Source organism: Rhinopithecus roxellana, chromosome 7, assembly GCF_007565055.1.
Source record: "Rhinopithecus roxellana isolate Shanxi Qingling chromosome 7, ASM756505v1, whole genome shotgun sequence".
Classification (NCBI taxonomy): Eukaryota; Metazoa; Chordata; class Mammalia; order Primates; family Cercopithecidae; genus Rhinopithecus; species Rhinopithecus roxellana.
In genome coordinates, this window is record NC_044555.1 from 75,156,308 (window position 1) to 75,176,007 (window position 19,700).

At 44.6% G+C, this 19,700-nt stretch overlaps 1 protein-coding gene across 1 annotated transcript in view; it reads right to left on the reverse strand.

The window, feature by feature from the left end:
* Positions 1 to 3,483: 3,483 nt before the first annotated feature.
* The window catches only part of GPR143 (G protein-coupled receptor 143), a 41,812-nt gene continuing 25,595 nt past the window's right edge, over positions 3,484 to 19,700 (reverse strand). Inside the window, exons 8-9 of the mRNA XM_010352861.2 lie at positions 18,058 to 18,301; positions 3,484 to 3,912 (exon numbers count right to left, since the gene is read on the reverse strand). Coding sequence (XP_010351163.2) covers positions 3,818 to 3,912; positions 18,058 to 18,301 — 339 coding nt within the window. The 3' untranslated portion in view covers positions 3,484 to 3,817. The remainder of the gene's footprint in view (positions 3,913 to 18,057; positions 18,302 to 19,700) is intronic.

Genomic DNA, 19,700 nt, shown 5'->3' on the forward strand with positions numbered 1-19,700 from the left:
TGGTTTTTTCACATGTTGGCCAGGCTGGTCTTGTACTCCTGGCCTCAAGTGATCCACCTCAGCCTCAAAGTACTAAGATTAAAGGTGTGAGCCACCACGCCCCGCCAACCCTGTCTCTTAAAAAAAAAAAAAAAAAAAAAAAAAAAAAAAAAAAAAATTGTTGGTGGAATTGATAAACTGGCCAGGAAATTCAAATCAAGTGAAAGCTATCTGATGGGAACAGTCTCCCCTTTCCACCCAAACTATGCTCCCAGCTACACCTCTGTTGTTGCTTTCTTGTCACAGGCCAACCCAAACTCCTGGCTGTAGATCCCAGTTCCTTCTCACTTTTTCAAGAACTTTCCTTCCATCATAATCATTGCTTTCTCTCCACTGGATCATTCCTGTAGCACCCCAAGGTACTTGAGCACCTGCCATCTTTAAACAGTAACAGAACAAGCACATCCCCTGCAGTAACCAGCCTCACAGGGAAGTCACTCAGAACCAAGGCTGGCCATCATCTCAGTTCATCATTTGTTTGCTCCGTTGTCTCCTCATCCCCTAGGTTGCCTTAATACACATCCTGATAATTTTTCTGTCCCTAGTACCTAGGCCTGGCCCAGTGCCTCACCCTCTCACTCAGCTCACTAGGTTAAAAACATATGCATGAATATCAGCTGGTGATGCTTGGTGCCCCATCTGGGAGTCCTCATCTTGGCTGGATACTCAGGTCTCAGGGTTCTTGTTTGAGAGCTTCAGAACCTGACTCTAGCTAACGTAAGCCCACAGGAATGAATGAGCCAGATATTGGGCAGCTTTAAGAAACCAGAGAACTGGGATCAGAGGCCAAATAGGAACCGCCAAGAGCAGTCTACAGGACTAGGCTCATGAAGATGAGAGATGGAACTGGGTGCTGCCCACACCCCAATACTGGATGCTGGACTGGCCATGGAGGCATACCCAATGCTACCTCCCAAAGTGGGCCTGCCTGCTGCCAGGATTTCAGAAGTGTTTCTCTGCAGCCCATTCCCTGAGGCACAAGCTTCTAACATTTAAGACATGCCTGATTGGCTCTGCCAGGTCACATGCCTTGCTCTAGCTGCAAGGGAGGCTGGAAAAGCCAGCAGCTGGCCTCTTTGCTTTTTGAATGGGGTGGTGGGACTCCCTCATCAGGTAACAGGGGATCCTCAAACAGAGGAAGAGCTTCTGATCCTGGGGGAGAGGGAAGACAGAATGGCACTACTGAGATGAAGGATGCAGATTCCCCTAGAAAATCTAAAACTTCACATCTCCTTGATACCTTTGATCAAGGTCAGCGTGGCCTAGCCCAGGCTCACCCTGGGAAGGTGAAGCAATGGTTGTCCAGAGAGCTGGGACAGCCCTGGGCAGGCACTACCTCATGTTGTGTTCATAATTCATCTGCAGCCTTGTGACTCCACAAGTGCAAATGCAGAAACTTGCTGGACTCTTCTGGAAGAAAAGGAGTCCTAATCTTGATATGAAGGGAGGTGTCACATGGCAGAGCTGTCTGCAGTGTCCTGAGAAGATAGTTCTGTCTTGCTTTTCTGTATACATACTGGTGGATTATAATCCCACTGCATGCTGCAACATTTTGGGGAGAAAAAAAGCTTCAAAAAGTTCATGGACATACATATTATGAAAAAACTACACATGGATTTCAAAAACGTTTTGCATCAACATAAACTCATACTAATTTGTTATAACCTGTCTTAACAGGATCTAGTTTGAGGCACTAAAAAGGATAAGACAGCCTGAAAAGAGCCTCTATCAGAGCAACATAAATTGTTAAAATTGAAATGAGAACAAGCATCAAATTTATGGAGTTTGAGTGGACAAATGGTGAAATCATTGATGCTTTATGAATAGTTTATGGGAACAGTGCCCTAAAGAAATCAGTTTACAAATGGTGGATAACTCATTTTAAGAATGGATGAGATGACGTTTAAGATGAAGCCCACTGTAGCAAACCATCCACATCAAGGTGTGATGAAAAAATTTATCTTGTTCATGCCCTAATCGAAGAGGACAAGCAATTAACAGTACAGACGATAGCCAACACCATAGACATCTCAACTGGTTCATCTTACACAATTCTGACTGAAACATTAAAATTGAGCAAGCTTTGCACTCTATGGGTGCCAAAACTGTTGCACCCAGGTCAGCTGCAGACAAAAGCTGAGCTTTTGATGGAAATTTTAACCAAATGGGATCAAGATCCTGAAGCATTTCTTTGAAGAATTGTAGCAGGAGATGAAGCATGGATTTCCCATTACCATCCTGAAGACAAAGCACAATCAAAGCAATGACTACCAGGAGGCAAAAGTGGTTCAGTCAAAGCAAAGCAGACTGGCCAAGAGCAGAGGTCAGGGCAACAGTTTTTCAGGGTGCTCAAGGCATTTTACTTGTTGACTTTCTGGATGGCCAAAGAACAGTAACATCTGCTTGTTATGAGAATGTTTTGAGAAAATTAGCCAAAGCTTTAGCAGAAAAATGTCCTGGAAAGCTTTGCCAGGGAGTCCTCCACCACAGCAATGCTTCCGCTCATTCCTCTCATCAAACAAGGCCAATTCTGCAAGAGTTTTGATGGGAAATCACTAGACATCCACCTTACAGTCCTGATTTGCCTCCTTCTGACTTATTTTTCTTTCCTAATCTTTAAAGGGCACCCATTTTTCTTCAGTTAATAGTGTAAAAAAGACTGCACTGACATGGTTAAATTCCCAGGACCTTCAGTTCTTTAGGAATGGACTACATGGCTGGTGTCGTCACTTACAAAGTATCTTGACCTTGATGGAGCCTATGTTGAGAAATAACGTTTCTGTTTTTTATTTTTATCCTTTCATTTCGTTTTTCAATGAACTTTTTGAAGTTCATTGAAAACTTTTGAAGTTCCCTCATATATCTTAATGACCATGATGGAAATATGGGCATTAGTCAGGTTCTAAGTATTCCTTAGACTATGTCATTACTCAACACAGCATAAGGCTAAATTTGTGAGCAAAGTCATGCTGTCTTCTCTGCCCTCTAGTGTGTGTTAGGAGGCCAGGCTGTGCTGCTGCTCCACGTGGCCCTGGTTCCCTATTCATTCTGCTGCATCTCTGCCTTGCTGCTGTTTGGCATCATCAATAAGCTTAGTCAAGAGCATTTCCTCTAGAAATCACATCTTTACTGCACCTTTTCTATGTTTGGGTGTGTTTAGATACACAAATACCACTGTGTTACAGTTGTCTACAGTATTTGGTACAGTCACACGGTGTTCAGGTTTGTAGTGTAGGAGCCATAGGCTCTACCGTATAGCATAAGTGTGCTGTAGCCTGTACCGTCTAGGTTTGTGTAAGTATGCTCTATGGTATTCACACAACAGTGATATCACCTAACGATATATTTCTCAGAACTCATCCCCATCATTAAGCAATGCATAACTGTACATACATTTTCTTTTGCTAGAAGTGTTAAGACAGAATCCAAGTCAGGCTGGGAGCCCAGTCATAACTATTTTATTTAACTAGTTTCCCAAGGACTTGGATCTTACACTTACTTTACAGCCAGCTTCAGAAAACTTCCTAGTGGCAACTAAGAAGGTAGAGAAGCTGTAGAGTGGTCTGGAGGGGGCTCTTCCATTCCCACACGCATGTGCATGAATCATTTCTCCTATCCTAAAGGCTCTTTGGGAAGAAGCTGTAACTGGTGATGAGAGCAAGGTTTGGGGGCTGCTACACTTTGGCAGTGCAGTGATGGGAAGGTGAGAACACAGTTCTAAAGAACAAGAATTGTAGAGTCTGAAGAATATGGGGTCTGGATCCCCAGCACATCCCCTTCATAGGTCTCCATGGGTTGGGAGAGCAGGGTCAGCCTCATTTTTGTTGCAGGATTCACTTGCAGTGTGAATTTCAATTGTACTGGCATCAGAACCTGGAGAGGAAAAGACAAAAGACTGACTGTGTCTGCATCCTAGCAGGTTTGTCATCAGCTTCAGAAAATGCTCAGTATTCAGTGCAGGGAGGTTTTCATGTACCAACTTTGGTCAAAGTCCTAGCATTCATCTCATCTGCAAAAAAAAAAAAAAAAAAAAAAAAAAAAAAAAAAAAAAAAAAGTGGGAGGTGTGGAAATCTACATCAACTTTCCATCTACATTTTATTAAATCATTACAACGGATGAAACAAGCCCTACAGAATCATCTAGGCTAGTTGATAGGTGACTGCAGCACAGATGCTGCAGGTGACACAACTGATGGTTTAGGAAGGTTTTGGAGCCCCAGGACACATGCTGTTTGATTTAGGAGCAGAGCACACTCTTGTGACCACTGGTGCAGCTTCTACTGAGGACGGTAACTCACACAACAGGGACCCTATGGTTGCCTGGCTACCTACACTCAATTCCAGGAAGTGCCCAAAGGGAGGGAGACCACCACTCTGTAAAACTACACCACCTCCCAATTGTCCTTTCATGGACGATGCCATATGGTTTTAGCAAGTAGCTCCTCCCTGTCAGCATCTAACTCTACTCATGGAAAACTCATCTCTCAATGCCCAACTAAATACACAGTAGTACATGCCTGGTAACTCTGTCCAATTGGGCTCATTTGTTCTGATTGTGACCCTAGATAAGATGATAAAGTGATGAATGATATTTTTGTAAATACCAGAATGTATTTGTCCAAATATGCTTAGCATTCCCTTCATGAGAAATTGCTGGAGACATTTTTCTCAGGCCTGGATTTCAGGGCAGTTTGCTTCCATGCACAATGTTTTCTTTTAAATCATGAAGAATCTTGTAACTGGTCACATTTTTCTCTTTCCTCCCCATCTTGAAAGCCCAAAGCCAAACTACTAATACATTTTAACTACGTGGGGCTAATTCTACCTGGCTTTCTTTTGATTTCATTGTTATTTCCTTTTGTCCTGTTTTCTTTCTCTATTAATCAATTTTCCCCTTTCTCCTGTCCTCCTTCCAGAATGTGACAAGATTTACAAAAAGCAGACACACTACAAAGAGGGAGAAAAACGTAGGCAGCCATAAGCAGTATGAAAGTTAACACCACTCCCATTGAAAGAGTAATCCTGGATGTCAGTCATCATTCTGATAGTGACAGGAGGCAGCCAAATGCCTAGGCAGATAGGGGCGGGTCTCTGGTTTGGGGTTTCAACCCCACCTTCAAGCCAAAAACAGCCTGAAGGCTGAAAGACTGGACTGCTGGTCCCAGATGAAACCTGCAACCCAAAGTGAGAACTTCTGTTCCTGCCCTTTCTCAATTGATTCTTTCTGAATAATGCCTTTTAACCAATTGAACATTCCCTTTTCCAATACTACCTAAGGCCTGCCCCTCCCCAGTTCTGAGCCCATAAAAGCCCTGGACTCAGCCACATTAGGGAAACTTTCTTGCCTTCTGGTAGGGGGACCACTCCTGCATCCCCTCTCTGCTGAAAGCAGTTTCATTACTCAAAACTCCCTGCCTTGCTCACTCTTCTATAGTCAGTGCATCCTCATTCTTCTTGGGCATGGGACAAGAACTTGGAAACTGGTGTGCAAGCCAGACTTGGCCCAGGCGAGCTGGGTGGGCAGGCCATCTGCTGCGACAGGTAGCATGGCCGAGCGAGGCCTGGGCGGGGCATCACCAGTCAGAGGTCCCCAGCTTGCAAAGTGACCGAGAATAAAATCCTGCATCAATTCCAGCAACACATCTTCCTTCAGAATCTGTGAGACCCTTTGGAACCAATGTCAGAATTATTCTTTCAATCCCCAAATATCCTAGAGTACTTGCTCCAGCCGCAACACAGGTTATGGGCTTTAAGTGGGGAATACAAAGGTGGAAGACACAGCAGAGGGTGGCCTTCCTAACAACAGATGGGGCAAGTGACTGCACTCCAAAAAGCCTCCAAAGCCCTCCACCCATAGGCCTTGCTGACAATTGCAGCTTAGTCTGTGTCCCTCTCAGTTCCCTCACACCCTTAAGCACACTGCCTCTCTCCCTCTCACTCCAGGCTTGGTCCTGCCACAGGGCATTTGCACCTCTCTTTTTCTGCCTGTAAAGCTCTTCTGATTTTCTCATGGCTCCTACACTTCATTAAGGTCTCAATTCTAATATTACGTCATGCTCAGGGAGACTCTCACGACACCCTCTCTAAAACCACGCCCCTACCTCCTCCCTGGTTTTTCTTCGTGGCATGTCCCACTACCTGGCTGGAATACAATGTCATTATTTGTGTTTTCCATCCTGTCTCTGCCACTAGAGCAGAGAGTCTCAGTGGACAGGGAATGTGTCTTAGTCACCATAGTGTACCTAATGCCCCAGACAACACCTGGCGTGTAGAGGATGCCCAATAAACATGGGGAATGGGTCAGTACAGTCATGTAGGTGCCTTGACAGCAACAGGATGCAGCACTAGTACCTTGGAGCACTCACTAAGACATGAGTATAAAGAAGGGCAGGAATAAGCACAATTTTAAAAGACCTACATGCAGAGTTTGAGAGGACATATTAAGGAACAACAACAACAAAAAAGAAACATTAGACTTATATAGAAAAGAGGAAGTGAGAAATTGTGACATCAGGAGAGATGTGCTTGGAAAGGATTAGGGAAGCCTGAGCTACAGCAAGAGATGACAATATTACCAAGAAGGCAAGTGTGGGCTGGGCGCAATGGCTCCAGCTGTAACCCTAGCACTTTGGGAGGCCAAGTCAGGAGGATCACTTGAGTGTGAGGCCAGCCTGGGCAACATAGACCCTATCTCTTTAAAAAAAAAAAAAAAAAAAAAACGCATGATTGCATGTGCCTGTGGTCCCAGCTACTTGGGAGGCTGAGGTGGAAGGATCTCTTAAGCCCAGGAGTTTGAAGTTGCAGTGAGCTGTGATCATGCCACTGCACTCCAGCCTGGGCAACAGAGTGAGATCCCACCTCAAAAAAAAAAAAGGCAATTGCAATATGTGTCCCCCCCAACACATACACATGCACCTGCCCACACACACACAAGCACTATGGGCTGTGGGAGGACATGGTACTCAGATCTTCCTCTCAGGTTTGGATTAAGATGAGTCCTGGATAATCTTGGTCTTAGTAACTCAGATCAAGTGTGATGAGCTGCTTGAAGAGCAAGTAAAGGGATTCAAGGATGTGGGGAGGATGGATCTGGCTGTAGATCGCCCAGCCAGATCCTGAGGAGAGTCTGGGTAGCCGACAAGGATGGTGGAGAGGGTGGTTTTGTTAGTGTGGTGAACCTGCTTTTCCTGGAGCCCAGACACCAGCTGGGAAAACTTCTAAAGGAGCCTTCCAGTTCCGGAGCAACATTCTTGCTGGAAGGGGGCTGGTGGCACTTCAGAAAGACTTGATTCTAACAGGGTCACACACTGTTTATGAGGACATCTGGATTCATGGGAACTCATTTGTGATTTCTGTGGTTCTTTTCAAATAGACTCCGGGCTGGGGTGTCACATGGTGGCTTGTGATCAAGGCCTGGACTGAGGACACTCCCCCGTGACCTCACACTTTGGGACATGTTCTGGGTCCTGTGGCTTTGAAGAATTTCTAGTGCTTTCATCCTCTCCCTAGGGCTCCACAGAAGAGAATATTTACGCATGACAACTTTCTTGAAGCAAATTCTGCTGGGAGGGAGCTGCCCCAGTTCAGCCTGCCTGTGCTCAGTTCAATGAGTGCTTTCCAGCAGCCTTGAATTTCCAAGGGTTTTCTCTGCTGGTCTTAAAGGTCTCTGTGAGCAGGGAACGTGCTGGCTGAGCAAGTCTCTGAGAAGATAATTCAACCAGGCTGTTGGAAGATGTTGACTAATTCCCAATTGTTGCAAAATCTGTGAAGATCTAACATCCCTGCAGGAAATGCACATCCCAGTGACCTCATGGTACCCAAGGGCCAACCCCCTTCCTCATGGCCCCCTTTAATGAGCCTTGCAAGTCCAGGCAGGTTGTTTGTATTCTCTCGGCCCCATGCAGTTCTGAGATTTGGACATACAGCCATGCACCATATAATAACCTTTTGGTCAACAACATTCCACATATATGACAGTGGTCCCATAAGATTATAATACTGCATTTGTACTGTACCTTGTCTATATTTAGCCATGTTTATATATACAAGTATTACTGTGCTACAATTGCCTACAGTATTCAGTGCAGTAACATGCTTTACAGGTTTGTAGCTTAGGAGCAAGAGGCTATACCATCTAGCCCAGGTATGTAGTTGGGTATACCCTCTCGGTTTGTTTAAGTGAACTCTGTGGTGTTCACACAGCAATGAAATTGCCTAACATGCATTTCTCAGAATGTATCCTCATCGTTAAGGGATGCATGACTGTATATTGGATGTACCTTGTGCCCTCAACTACCTTTCTCAGATCCCCTGAAAACTTTGAAGTCCTAGAACTGAAACCCCAACCAGCGGGCACTAAGCATGAACCATAGAAAACATGACACCGGGCCCAACTCCACTTCAAGGTGTTAAATTTGATCTGGCCAGCTCAACAAAGTCCAAGGCCCTAGGGTATGTTCTCTTCCACACCCTCATAGCAACTACAGTTGATGGAGACACCAGGTGTTACTTTTAGGGAGAGGGGAAGTAACAGCAGACCACTGAGGGGAAAGCTGATCTCCTAGAGCCCAAGCTGAGACTTCACGTGAGCTGGGTGGGTTTTGCAGAGGAGTGGAATAATGTCCAATTCTTGGGCAGTGTCTCAGGGTGCTACTTGGAGAATAGGCTGCTGAAAAAATTCTGTGTATGCATGGTGCTAGGTAAGGGGCCTTACCATTGGGAGGGGGCTGGTCTAACAGCTTACTAGAAATTTTGCAAATTATGGAGGGGAAGAGAAGTCCATGCTAACATGATGGCTTTTCAGAGGCAGTGAAAAGAAGCAGCCTTGAAAGGCAGCCCACTGAGTGCCCCAAAGGCTCCTGTTTGAAGTATGACTCCTCCTGTTCCAGAAAAGGGTCTGTCCCTCACAGGTACTTCTGCCTTTCCTACCTTCCTCCATGTGCCCACATTTATCTCTACAGCTTACTTGTAGAAACAAACTCCAACTGGTCCAAAGCACCCCACTCTCTCCCACTCACTTGTTGCTGTCAGTATTTGAATGAATCGACAGGGCTCCGTTGAAACTATGAGAAGGTAACAGGCACCGGAAGGGGAAGGGCTGAGGCTTTGGGTGTTTGCTGTCTTGAAAGAAGTGCTTTGAAAGAACACTTATTTATATTTCAAAAGCTTTTTTATTTTTTAAATTCCATATCCCAACAGACTTCTGTTTCACTGGGTTATTAAAATCCAGGTATACACACAGAAAAGGCTAAATAACATCCAAAGGACAACAGGGAGACAGAAATTGTGAGAAAAACAAGGGACTGTGAGAGAGATAAAAGATTATGAGGGAGGATGATTGTGGGAAATAATGAGAATTCTGGGGAAAATGAGGAATTACAGGAGACAAAGTGAATTTGGGAAAGTGAACTTGGGAAGAGATGGGAGCTATGGAGGAGAATGGAGAACTGTGGAAGAGAATGGGGAACTGTTAGCAATAAGAGGAATTTTGACAATCACAAGGAATTAGGAGACACAAGGAATTGTGTGAGACAATGTACTGTGGGAGACGCAAGGAATTATGGAAAATCATAAACAGGAAATAGTGGGGGAATTGAGCGAGAACTGTGGAAAAGAAGGAATTGTGGGAGAGATAGAGAATTGTGGGACAGAACAGAAAGGAGTGGGGAAATTGGAATTCTGGGGAGAATAATTTCCTTTGTGAGACACAAAGAAAATTTGGGTAAAGAGAATTTGTAGGAGAGACAAAATGCGATAGAGAAAGGAGAATCTTAGGCTGGGCGCCGTGGCTCATGCCTGTAATCCTAGCACTTTGGGAGGCCAAGGCGGGCAGACCACTTGAGGTCAGGAGTTCAAGACTAGCCTAGCCAAAATGGTGAAACCACATCTCTACGAAAAATACAAAAAAAGTAGCTGGAACTACTAGGGAGCCTGAGGCAGGAGAATTGCTTGAGCCCGGGAGGCAGAGGTTGCAGTGAGCTGAAATCATGCTACTGCACTCCAGCCTGGGCAACAGAGCAAGATTCTGTCTCAAAAACAAAACAAAACAAAAAAGGAAGGAGAATCTTAGAAGAGAAACAGTGGTGATGTACAAGAATGATGGAGAAATATGGAAGATAATGGGAAAGTGTAGAAGGGAACAGAATTTGGAGGGAGAGGAAAGAATTATGGGAAAGGACAGAATCATGGGGGGAAAATGGTGGAAAACCGAGACTTACAAGAGAAAAAGGATTATGGGAAAGACAGGGTATTTTGGGAGAGAAAAGAAAAATGTAGAAAAAATAAGAATTTTAGTGAGAATGAGGCACTGTGAGACAGAAAGAGAATTTGGAGAGAGCCAGGGAAGTGTGAGGAATAAAAAAATCATGGGAGAAAATGGAATTATAGGAGAGAACAGAAATTTGTGAGAGAGAGCAGAGAACAGAGAATTGTGGGAGAGAATAGGTAATTGTGGGCAATATAAGGAATTGTGGACGAAAGGAATTGTGGAAGGCAAGATATTGTAGAAAAGAGAACTGCGCCAGGCACAAAGGATTAATGGGAAAGACTAGAGAGTTGTGGGAAGGTGATGAAATTGTGAGGAAAAGTCAGGAATTGTGAAGGAGAATGTTGAATTTGGGGAGAGAAATTATGGCAGAAAATGAAAAATTATAAAAGAACTACATGTGAGACAATTTAATAGACAGCAGAATTATAGAAAAAGAGATTTGTGAAAGATAAGAATAAAAAATTGTAGGAGAAATAGAGAATCTGTGGCAAAGAAAAAGATTGTTGGATAAATGGGGACTTAATGAGAGAAACAGGGAACTGTGGGAGAGACCAGAGAACCATGAGAAAGACAGGGATTGTGAGATGAACAGGGAATTATGGGAGGAAACAGAGGATTGTAGGAACGACCAAGATTGTGGGAGAAATAAGGAATTATGGGAGAGCAGGGAATTGTGTGAAGGACAGGAATTGTGGAGAACAGAGAGTTGTGGGAGAAACAAAGAAGTATGGGAAAACAAGGCATTGTGGGAAAGACAGACTTGTAGGAAACATACAGGACTATGGGTGGGAATACAGAATTGTGGGAAAGAGCTGCAATTGTGGGAAAAGCAGGAAATGGCGGGAGAGAATACTGAATCTTGGGAGAAAATGAATTATGGTGCAGAATTAGTTGTAGGAGAAATGGAATTACAGGGCAGAGAGAATGTGGTATAGAGAGAATACAATTATAAAAGAAAGATTTCTGAAATAGAAGAATGGAGAATTGGTCAGGCACGGTGACTCACATCTATAATCCCAGCACTTTGGGGGACCGAAGTGGGCAGATCACTTGAGGTCAGGAGTTTGAAACTAGCCTGGCCAACATGGTGAAACCCCATCTCTACTAAAAATACAAAAATTAGCCAGGCATGGTGGCGTGCTCCTGTAGTCCCAGCTACTCTGGAGGCTGAGGCACAAGAATCACTTGAGCCCAAGAGGTGGAGGTTGCAGTAAGCTGAGATCGTGCCACTGTACTCACCCTGGGCAACAGAGTGAATGAGACACCATCTAAAAAAAAAAAAAAAAAAAAAAAAAGAATGGCAAATTCTGAGAGAAAGAAGAGACATGTGAGAAAGAAGAAATTGTTAGAGAAATATGGTATAGTGGGAGAAACAGGAAATTGCTAGAGAAAGACAAGGATTGTGGGAGACACAAGGTATTGTGGAAAACACAAGGCATTATGGAAAACTGTGAAGCCGTATTGTGGGAGAAAAAAGGAATCATGGGAAAGATGAGGGTTGTGGGAGACTCAAGGTACTATGGGAGAAACACAGAATTGTGGGAAAGACAAGGCTTGTGGGAGATTCCAGGTATTATGGGAGACACAAGGCATTTATGGAAAACCATGAAGCCATATTGTGGGAGAAAAAAGTAATTGTGGGAAAGATGGGGGTTGTGGGAGACTCAAGGTACTGTGTGAGAAACAGAATTGTGGGAAAGACAAGGCTTGTGGGAGATTCCAGGTATTATGGGAGATTCACAGCATTATGAAAAATTGTAAAAAGGGATTGTGGGAGAAACGAGGAATTGTGGGAAATATTAGGATTGTGGGGGACTCAAGGTATCGTGAGAAAGAGAACTGCAGAAAAAACAAAGGATTATTGGAAAGAATGGAGAATTATGGGAAAGAGGAGGAATTGAGGGACAGGCCGGAATTGTGGTAGAGAATGGAGACTTGTGGGAGAGAACAAATTAGAGCGGAGAATGTAGAACTGTAGGAGAGACAGATTGTGGTAGAAAACAGATTATAGAAGAGGCCTGATGTGGTGGCTCACACCTGTAATCCCAAAACTTTGGGAAGCCGAGATGGGCAGATCACAAAGTCAGGAGTTCCAGACCAGCCTGGCCAACATGGTGAAACCCCGTCTCTACTAAAAATACAAAAATTAGCTGGGCGTGGTGGTAGGTGCCTGTAATCCCAGCTACTCAGGAAGCTGAGGCAGGAGAATGATTTGAACCCAGGAGGCAGAGGTTGTGGTGAGCTGAGATCACGCCATTGCACTCCAGTCTGGGCAACAAGAGCAAAACTCCGTCTCAAAAAAAAAAAAAAAAAGAAAGAAAGAAAAAGAAAATAGGTTATAGAAGAAAACAGATTTTCAAGAAAAAATAGAATGGAGAATTGTGGGAGAAAACAATTGTTAGGGGAATGTTGTTGTGAGAGAAATAGGGAATTATGAGAGAAAAAAGAATTGTGAGACAGACAGGTGACTGTGGGAAAGAATGCCAAATTATGGGAGAGCCATGGAACTCTGGGAGAAATACAGAATTGGGGAAAATACAGGGTATTGTGGGAGATACATGGAATTGTGGGAGAGACAGGGAATTATGGGAGAAACAGAATTGTGGAAGAGTAGGGAGGATTGAGGGTCGAACCAAGAATGGCGGGGTGGGTGTAGTATGGAATTGGGGAGATAAAAGGCATTGTGGGAGAGACAGTTATGCTCCTTTCTGGCCATGTTCCTGGGCTCTGAATGGGCCTCGCCCCACCTGTGTGGGAACACAGCACCTGTGTTCTATCCTAACCATGACCTCTCCACTCCCAACAAGCCCTAAGCCTCAGCCTCACCGGCCTGGGCTTCTCCCCAGGATGATCCCTAAATCTTGCAAGTTTGTGTACTAGCACATTCGTCTTCCAGGAAAGATCTATACTCTTGCTCCCACTAGAAATGCCCTGCCCTTAGTAGCCACATTCCCCCTGCCAGACTCTGCCCCTTCCCTCTCACCAGGTCCCACCCCAAAACACAGTCCCAGCCAGGCCCTATAAGCTCCACCCAGGCCCCACCCCTCCTGCCAGGCCATGCCCCCCTGGCTCGCTCCCTGGAGGGAAGCCAGGAGGTACCAAGGGGCTGGGTCTCCTGAGAGCCAACGCAGGTCCAGGAGCTGGGTGTCTGCACATCTAGGGAGTCAAAAGCTGTTCAGGTGCACAATCCTCCCCTAATAATGACTCTCTTCAGGATTCTCCCAGATCCAAACACCTCGACTTGATGAGCAGAAAGTGTTTAGCAACGAGGCACAATGGTGACTGGGTGTGGAACCCAGCTCCATCCAGCAGCTCTCCGCCTTCCTAAGCGGAGACACAGATCCCCTCAATGGAAACTGCTGCCACAATCACAAAACACGATGCATTACGTGTTTTCTCCCACGCCCACGCACTGGGCTGGTCCTACAAGCAAACTGCAGTGTCTCTCCACTTAAAAACCTTAAATGGCCTTTTCACTGGCCACCGGATAAAGCCCAAATGCCTTAGCAGAATCTTTATAAACCCTTCACCACTTCTCCAGCTTCCCGCAAGGCCTCCATACCACGCTGAGCCACAGTCATCCTCAAACAAGAGGCAGACTTCCTGTGCTAACTCAACACTGCGTCTTCCTCATCTGAATTTTCTGTCTCCTCTTTGCCCATGCTGTTCTATCATGTAAGACCCGGCCCACACGTCACCTGCTCCAGGAACTCTCACCAGTGTTCCAAAACCAACGTAGTCCTGCATTGCCTGTGTTCCTTTAACTCTTCACAGGTTTTTAAAAATAAAAAATAGTATTGTCCTTACTTACTTGTGAGTTTCACAAATTACACCTCTCAGGAACACTCACCCATCCCAGCTAAAATGGTGTTGAATATTTGCTTAAGACGAAATTCAGTTAACTTGTGTGAAGTACCTAGTAAGTTCCAGACACCATATCAGATACTTAATAAAGCTCAATGCCAGCCTATTGGTCTTGTAGTGAAACCAAAGGCAGTAGGGTCTGAAGGGTATGATGAACAAGTTGAACTTTATCTCCATGGTCTACATAGGGAGAAGCCCATGGCTAACTTTTTTCTGTATCGGCCATAGTAATGATCAGGTGCAGCCAATAGGAAAGCGGCCCTGGTAAGGGGTTTTCCTTGACTTTATGCACAGAAGTAGTATTTGATGCACACTTAACTTACCCAAATTCACCTCTACTTAGTGAGGGGCTGGGGAGGTATGGCAGGGTGAGTAGGTGAGGATTTACATAGTCCCAGGGATCCTGCTGCCTGCAAGCTGGTAAAGCTCTGGTAGGAAAATCTGAATGACACCTGCGTTTCCCCCGCCACTGACAGAAGGGAAGCACATTCTGGGGTGACAGGTAAGTGGCCCCAGAGACATACCCACCAGGAAAGATTTAGAAGGGATCCTAAAACTGTCCCCAAACAATACAATGGTGATGAGAGCCAAAAGTCAGATGTGGAAATATTAAAAAATGTGAGGTGTCCTAGGCAGCAAATTAATTTTAATTTCTGAATAAAAGCCTTTTTAATTATTTTTAGATTAATGTATGCAAATTCCTGCATAGGGTTACCATACAAAAAGGTGATGACTGCATGTTATGGGCAATTTTAAGATATTCGAAGGGTGACTAGATGCAAACTTATGACCCTAACCACCACCTCAGTACCACTACCACTTTATACTTTTTTTTTTTTTTAAGAGATGGGGTCTCACTATGTTGCCCAGTCTGGACTCCAACTCCTGGCCTCAAATGATCCTCCTTCCTCAGCCTCCTGAGTAGCTGGGAATACAGGTTCATACTACCAGGCCAGGCCACTTTATACTTTTGCAGACGTTTGTTGTTAATTTTGAAAACTCAATCTGTGCTTCAGGCTCTGTCCTCAAAAAGCCTAACAGATGTTACCTAATAGTATGTCACTTGGAGTTCTAAATCGGCAGCTGCCATTTTTACAGGAATTCTTCCCATAATAAAAAAATACTGATTGTATTTCTCGTTTTTCTCAAAAGGCTTTCCTTTTGTTCTTTCCTTTTCCTCCAATGTTTTCTCCAATTGCTATTTTCATTGATTGTTCTATTATTAGAATAGAATGATTTTTTAAAATATTTTAATTTTCCCCAATATACTGTGAGATCCTTGAGGGCCAGGTTTACACATCTCCAGTATCTCCACTCCACTCAGCTCCTAGTACACAGCCTGGTAGAGTTTTGGGCAGTCATAAGTAGTTATTAACAGAATTAGAATGGGCCAGGTGCAGTGGCTCAGGCCTATAATCATAGCACATTGGGAGGCCAAGGTGGGAGGATCATTTACAGGAGTTTAAGACCAACCTAGGCAACATAGGGAGACCCCAACTCTACAAAATAAATTTTTAAAAAACACACACATAAAGCCAAAGAAAATTAGCAGGATATGGTGGCGTCCGCCTGTGGTCCTAACTACTCAGGAGGCTGAGGTGGAAAGATTGCTTGAGCCCAGTAGATCAAGGCTGCAGTGAGCCATGTTCATTCCACTGCACTTCAGCCTGGACAACAGAGTGAGACCCTGTCTCATAAATAAGTAAATAAATAAATAAATAAATAAATAAATCAAAGAATAGGTGTATCCATACAATGAAATATTATCAATCCATAAAAAGAATGAAGTTCTGACACCTGCTACAACACAGGTGAATCTAGAGAACAGTATCTGAAGTAAAAGAAACCAGACACAACAGGACAAATATTACACAACACCCTTTCTATGTAAGATCCAGAACAGCAAAACCATAGAGACAGAAAGGAGATTCATGGCTGCCAGGGGCTGGGGAGAAGAGATGGGAAATGACTCCTTGGGGACACAGGGTTTCTTTCTGCAGTGATGAACATGTTCTGACTTAGATAGTGGTGACGTGTGCACAACCACTGAAATGTGCCATTTAAAGGGGTGAACTTTGTGGTATGTGAATTATATCTCAAATTTTTTAAAAAGCCAAGGGGCCGGGTGCAGTGGCTCAAGCCTATTATCCCAGCACTTTGGGAGGCTGATGCAGGAGGACCACTTGAAACTAGCCTGGGCAACATAATGGGACCTCATGTCTCCAAAAACTAAAAAATAAAATAAACTAGGCATGGTGGTGTGCACCTGTAGTCCCAGCTACTCAGGAGGCTCGGATGGGAGGATTGCTTAAACCCAGGAGGTGGAGGCTGCAGTAAGCCGTGTTCCTTCCACTGTGCTCTAGCCTGGGTAACAGAGGGAGACCCTGTCTCAAAAAACAAAAACAAAAACAAAAACAGGGAGCCCTCACAGACAGCAGCCTCCAGGAACGGCTGCTCTGCTTATTTTTCTATTGGATCTTTATTTGCTTTTCCTAAAACCTCTATGTGAAAACATCCAACCTTTGAACGGCAGATCTAGGCAACAGCTTGCTGGAGGGAGTGGAGGTAAGGAAATGCTGATGGATTTTGTTTGGCGGTGGTGATTGGGGTGGGGTGCAGGGGAATTTTACTGTTATTTCTAGTGTTTTATTTGACTGTCAAATATCTGCTCGGCCACTTTGAAACACCAGGATGGGAATACAAAGCCAAATAATTCAAGATAACATTTTTGGCTTCATTCCCCAGATGGTATCAGTAACTCTACAGACTAACAGCAGATCCAGCTGGTGGGTTCCTCATGCTTCGTGAACTATTTGTACCAGATGGAAAGTCTGTAAATACATCCTCTCTGTGTGCCTTTTAGCTTCAGCCAGAACCATCTCTTTCTTTTCGTGACTCCCAATTTCAACCAGACAATATTGTATCATGGAATCAATTCATCAGTTCATCACCATATTTTTTGGCCTTCAAAGTAAACCAAGTTTGTCACCTGAAAGTGAACCTTCCTTCAATGTATTTGTTTGGTTTTGGTTTTGTTTTGTTTTTTTAGACGGGGTTTCACTCTTGTTGCCCCAGCTTGAGTGCAATGGCATGATCTCAGCTCACTGCAACCTCCTCCTCCCAGGTTCAAGTGATTCTCCTGCCTCAGCCTCCCAAGTAGCTGTGATTACAGCGTGTGCCACCCCACTGGCTAATTTTGTATTTTTAGTGGAGATGGGGTTTCACCATGTTGGTCAGGCTGGTCTCGAATTTCTGACCTGAGGTGATCCGCCCACCTTGGCCTCCCAAAGTGCTGGGATTACAGGTATGAGCCACCACACCTGGCTATTTTTGTATTTTTAGTAGAGATGGGGTTTCACCATGTTGGTCAAGCTTGTCTCTAACTCCTGACCTCAAATGATCCACCCGCCTTGGCCTCCCTTCAATGTATTTGAATAGTAGGAATGGAAAAGAAAATGGAACTCCTTAAGCCATTGCCAAACATCTTTCTACATATTATTTTTCTTACTCCAAATTTCAACATTATTTTGGTGCACCCCATGACGGGATTGTGTGGTATTTGTCTTTGGTTTTGTGTTTGTGTGCATTTAGCTCAGACAACATCTGGAAAAAAATTACATTTTTAGATCCAAGCCTAATTATTCTGAGACACTGGTTGTGAACTGGGGGCCACTGTGGTCCCCCAAGAGACATCTGTCAATGTCTGGAAAGAGTTTTGGTTGTCACAGTTGGGGGAGTGCAACTGGCAGCTAGTGAGTCCACATGAGGGGTGCTGCTAAACACCCCACCATGCACAGGACAGCGCCTGGGACAAAGAATCCTCTAAGGCTTTCCAAGGGGAGCCCTGGGACCCCAAAGTCTACCTGCTGTGGCAGACAGGGCATTACCTTCAGAAAGCATGCTCAGGGCTTCATCAGAAGTCTGCCTACCCACTCGAGACACCTTCCTGGAACCAGAGTTTTCCTGAGGCACCTGGGAGTCCAGCGGGGATGGGTGAGCCCCATCAGCAGCCGAGGTGGTCAGTGATTCCCACTGGATCTCCTTCCTGGGAGACTGAAAACCCAGGCTACATCCTGTCCAGCCATAGAAGGCCAAAGACAAGAGAAATCCCTGGGCTGGATTCAGGATTCCCTGGAGAGAGGACAGAAAGACACACGGCAGTCAGTGCAGTGTGGCAGGAGTCAGAGCCCTGGGCTGTCACAGAGTGACACACTCCCCTCAGGATGCCCACAGGGCTGGGCTCCCTTGGAAGTGACCATGGGTTGGCTGGTGGCTGGTTGACTGCTTGGTGGGTTGGTTTGGGGCAAGATGAAGATTGGCCACAGTAGGTGCTGTACCTTCAAGGGTGCCTGAAAGTAGAGGGGGGTGGGGAGAGGAGAGGGCGGGGAGGAGCTGGAATAGATAAGGGAAGAGAAGGGACAGAGGATGAGAGAGAGGAGGGAAGGCAGGAGAAGGAGAAAGTGGGAGGGGAGGGTGGGGGAGGAGAAGAGGGCGGCAGTAGGAGAAGGGGAGAGGGAGCGCTGTAGCACAGGGACTGAACAGCCAGCTTCTCCCGTAGCCTGGGGGCCTCTGTTCTCCCCAGTTTGCCACCCTGTGCTGCCAACGGAGCACTTGATGTAATAAAGGTTCCTGAGGCTCAGACAAAGTCTGGGAAACATCCCTCCACTCGTGTGTTCTGAAGACACATGAAGTTCACCACAGGAACCCAGCCAAGCTCCAAACCACATGCAGGGATGGAAGGGCCGGTGCTGGTTCCATTTGAAAGTCTTTGTGAATGAGCCTTTCCCCATTTCAAAAACAATATAAATATGGATTCTGTGTAGCATAATATGCACCTCCCTGCCAACAACACGTGTGCATTTCTTCTTATAAAGGTGAGAGAATGACAGCACTGGGGCAGCCTGCCCATGGGACTTCTACCCCATCATTCTCTTCATGTATGTCCATCCAATACATATATTTTTTTCTATTTCTTTTTTTTTTCATTGTTTCCCCATTGAAAAAAAGATAAACACATTTTTCTGTAGTTGTAATTGGTATAATTGTATATATTTGATTTCTCAGTTAATACCAGAGGTTTCATAATCATCATTTTTAACATCTGAGTAATATTCCATCAAGATGAAAGACCATAATTTACTTAACCATTTCTTTCTTTCTGTCTGTCTGTCTGTCTTTCTTTCTTTTTTTGAAATCTGGGTTGCCTATAATGCTTTACAATTATAAAGGATAATGCTCTCAGGAATATATCCATCTGTGTGGCTTTTTCATGGTCTGAAACATTCCTTCAAGATCCACGCTCTGATATTGAGAGACTGCCAGGAGCTTTGATACACTGCGCCAAACTGGCTAACCAGAGTTGAAGCATTTAATAAGGATCCCAACAACAAACAAAACAGCCAGCTAGCACACTAAGGCCAGGAGTCTATTTAACTCATTCTGTATTTAAATACAATATATTGTACTTCTGACTGCTTCTTTTTCTTCTGATTTTTTTTCAAACAGAAAATGTTAAATCTAGATAATTAAA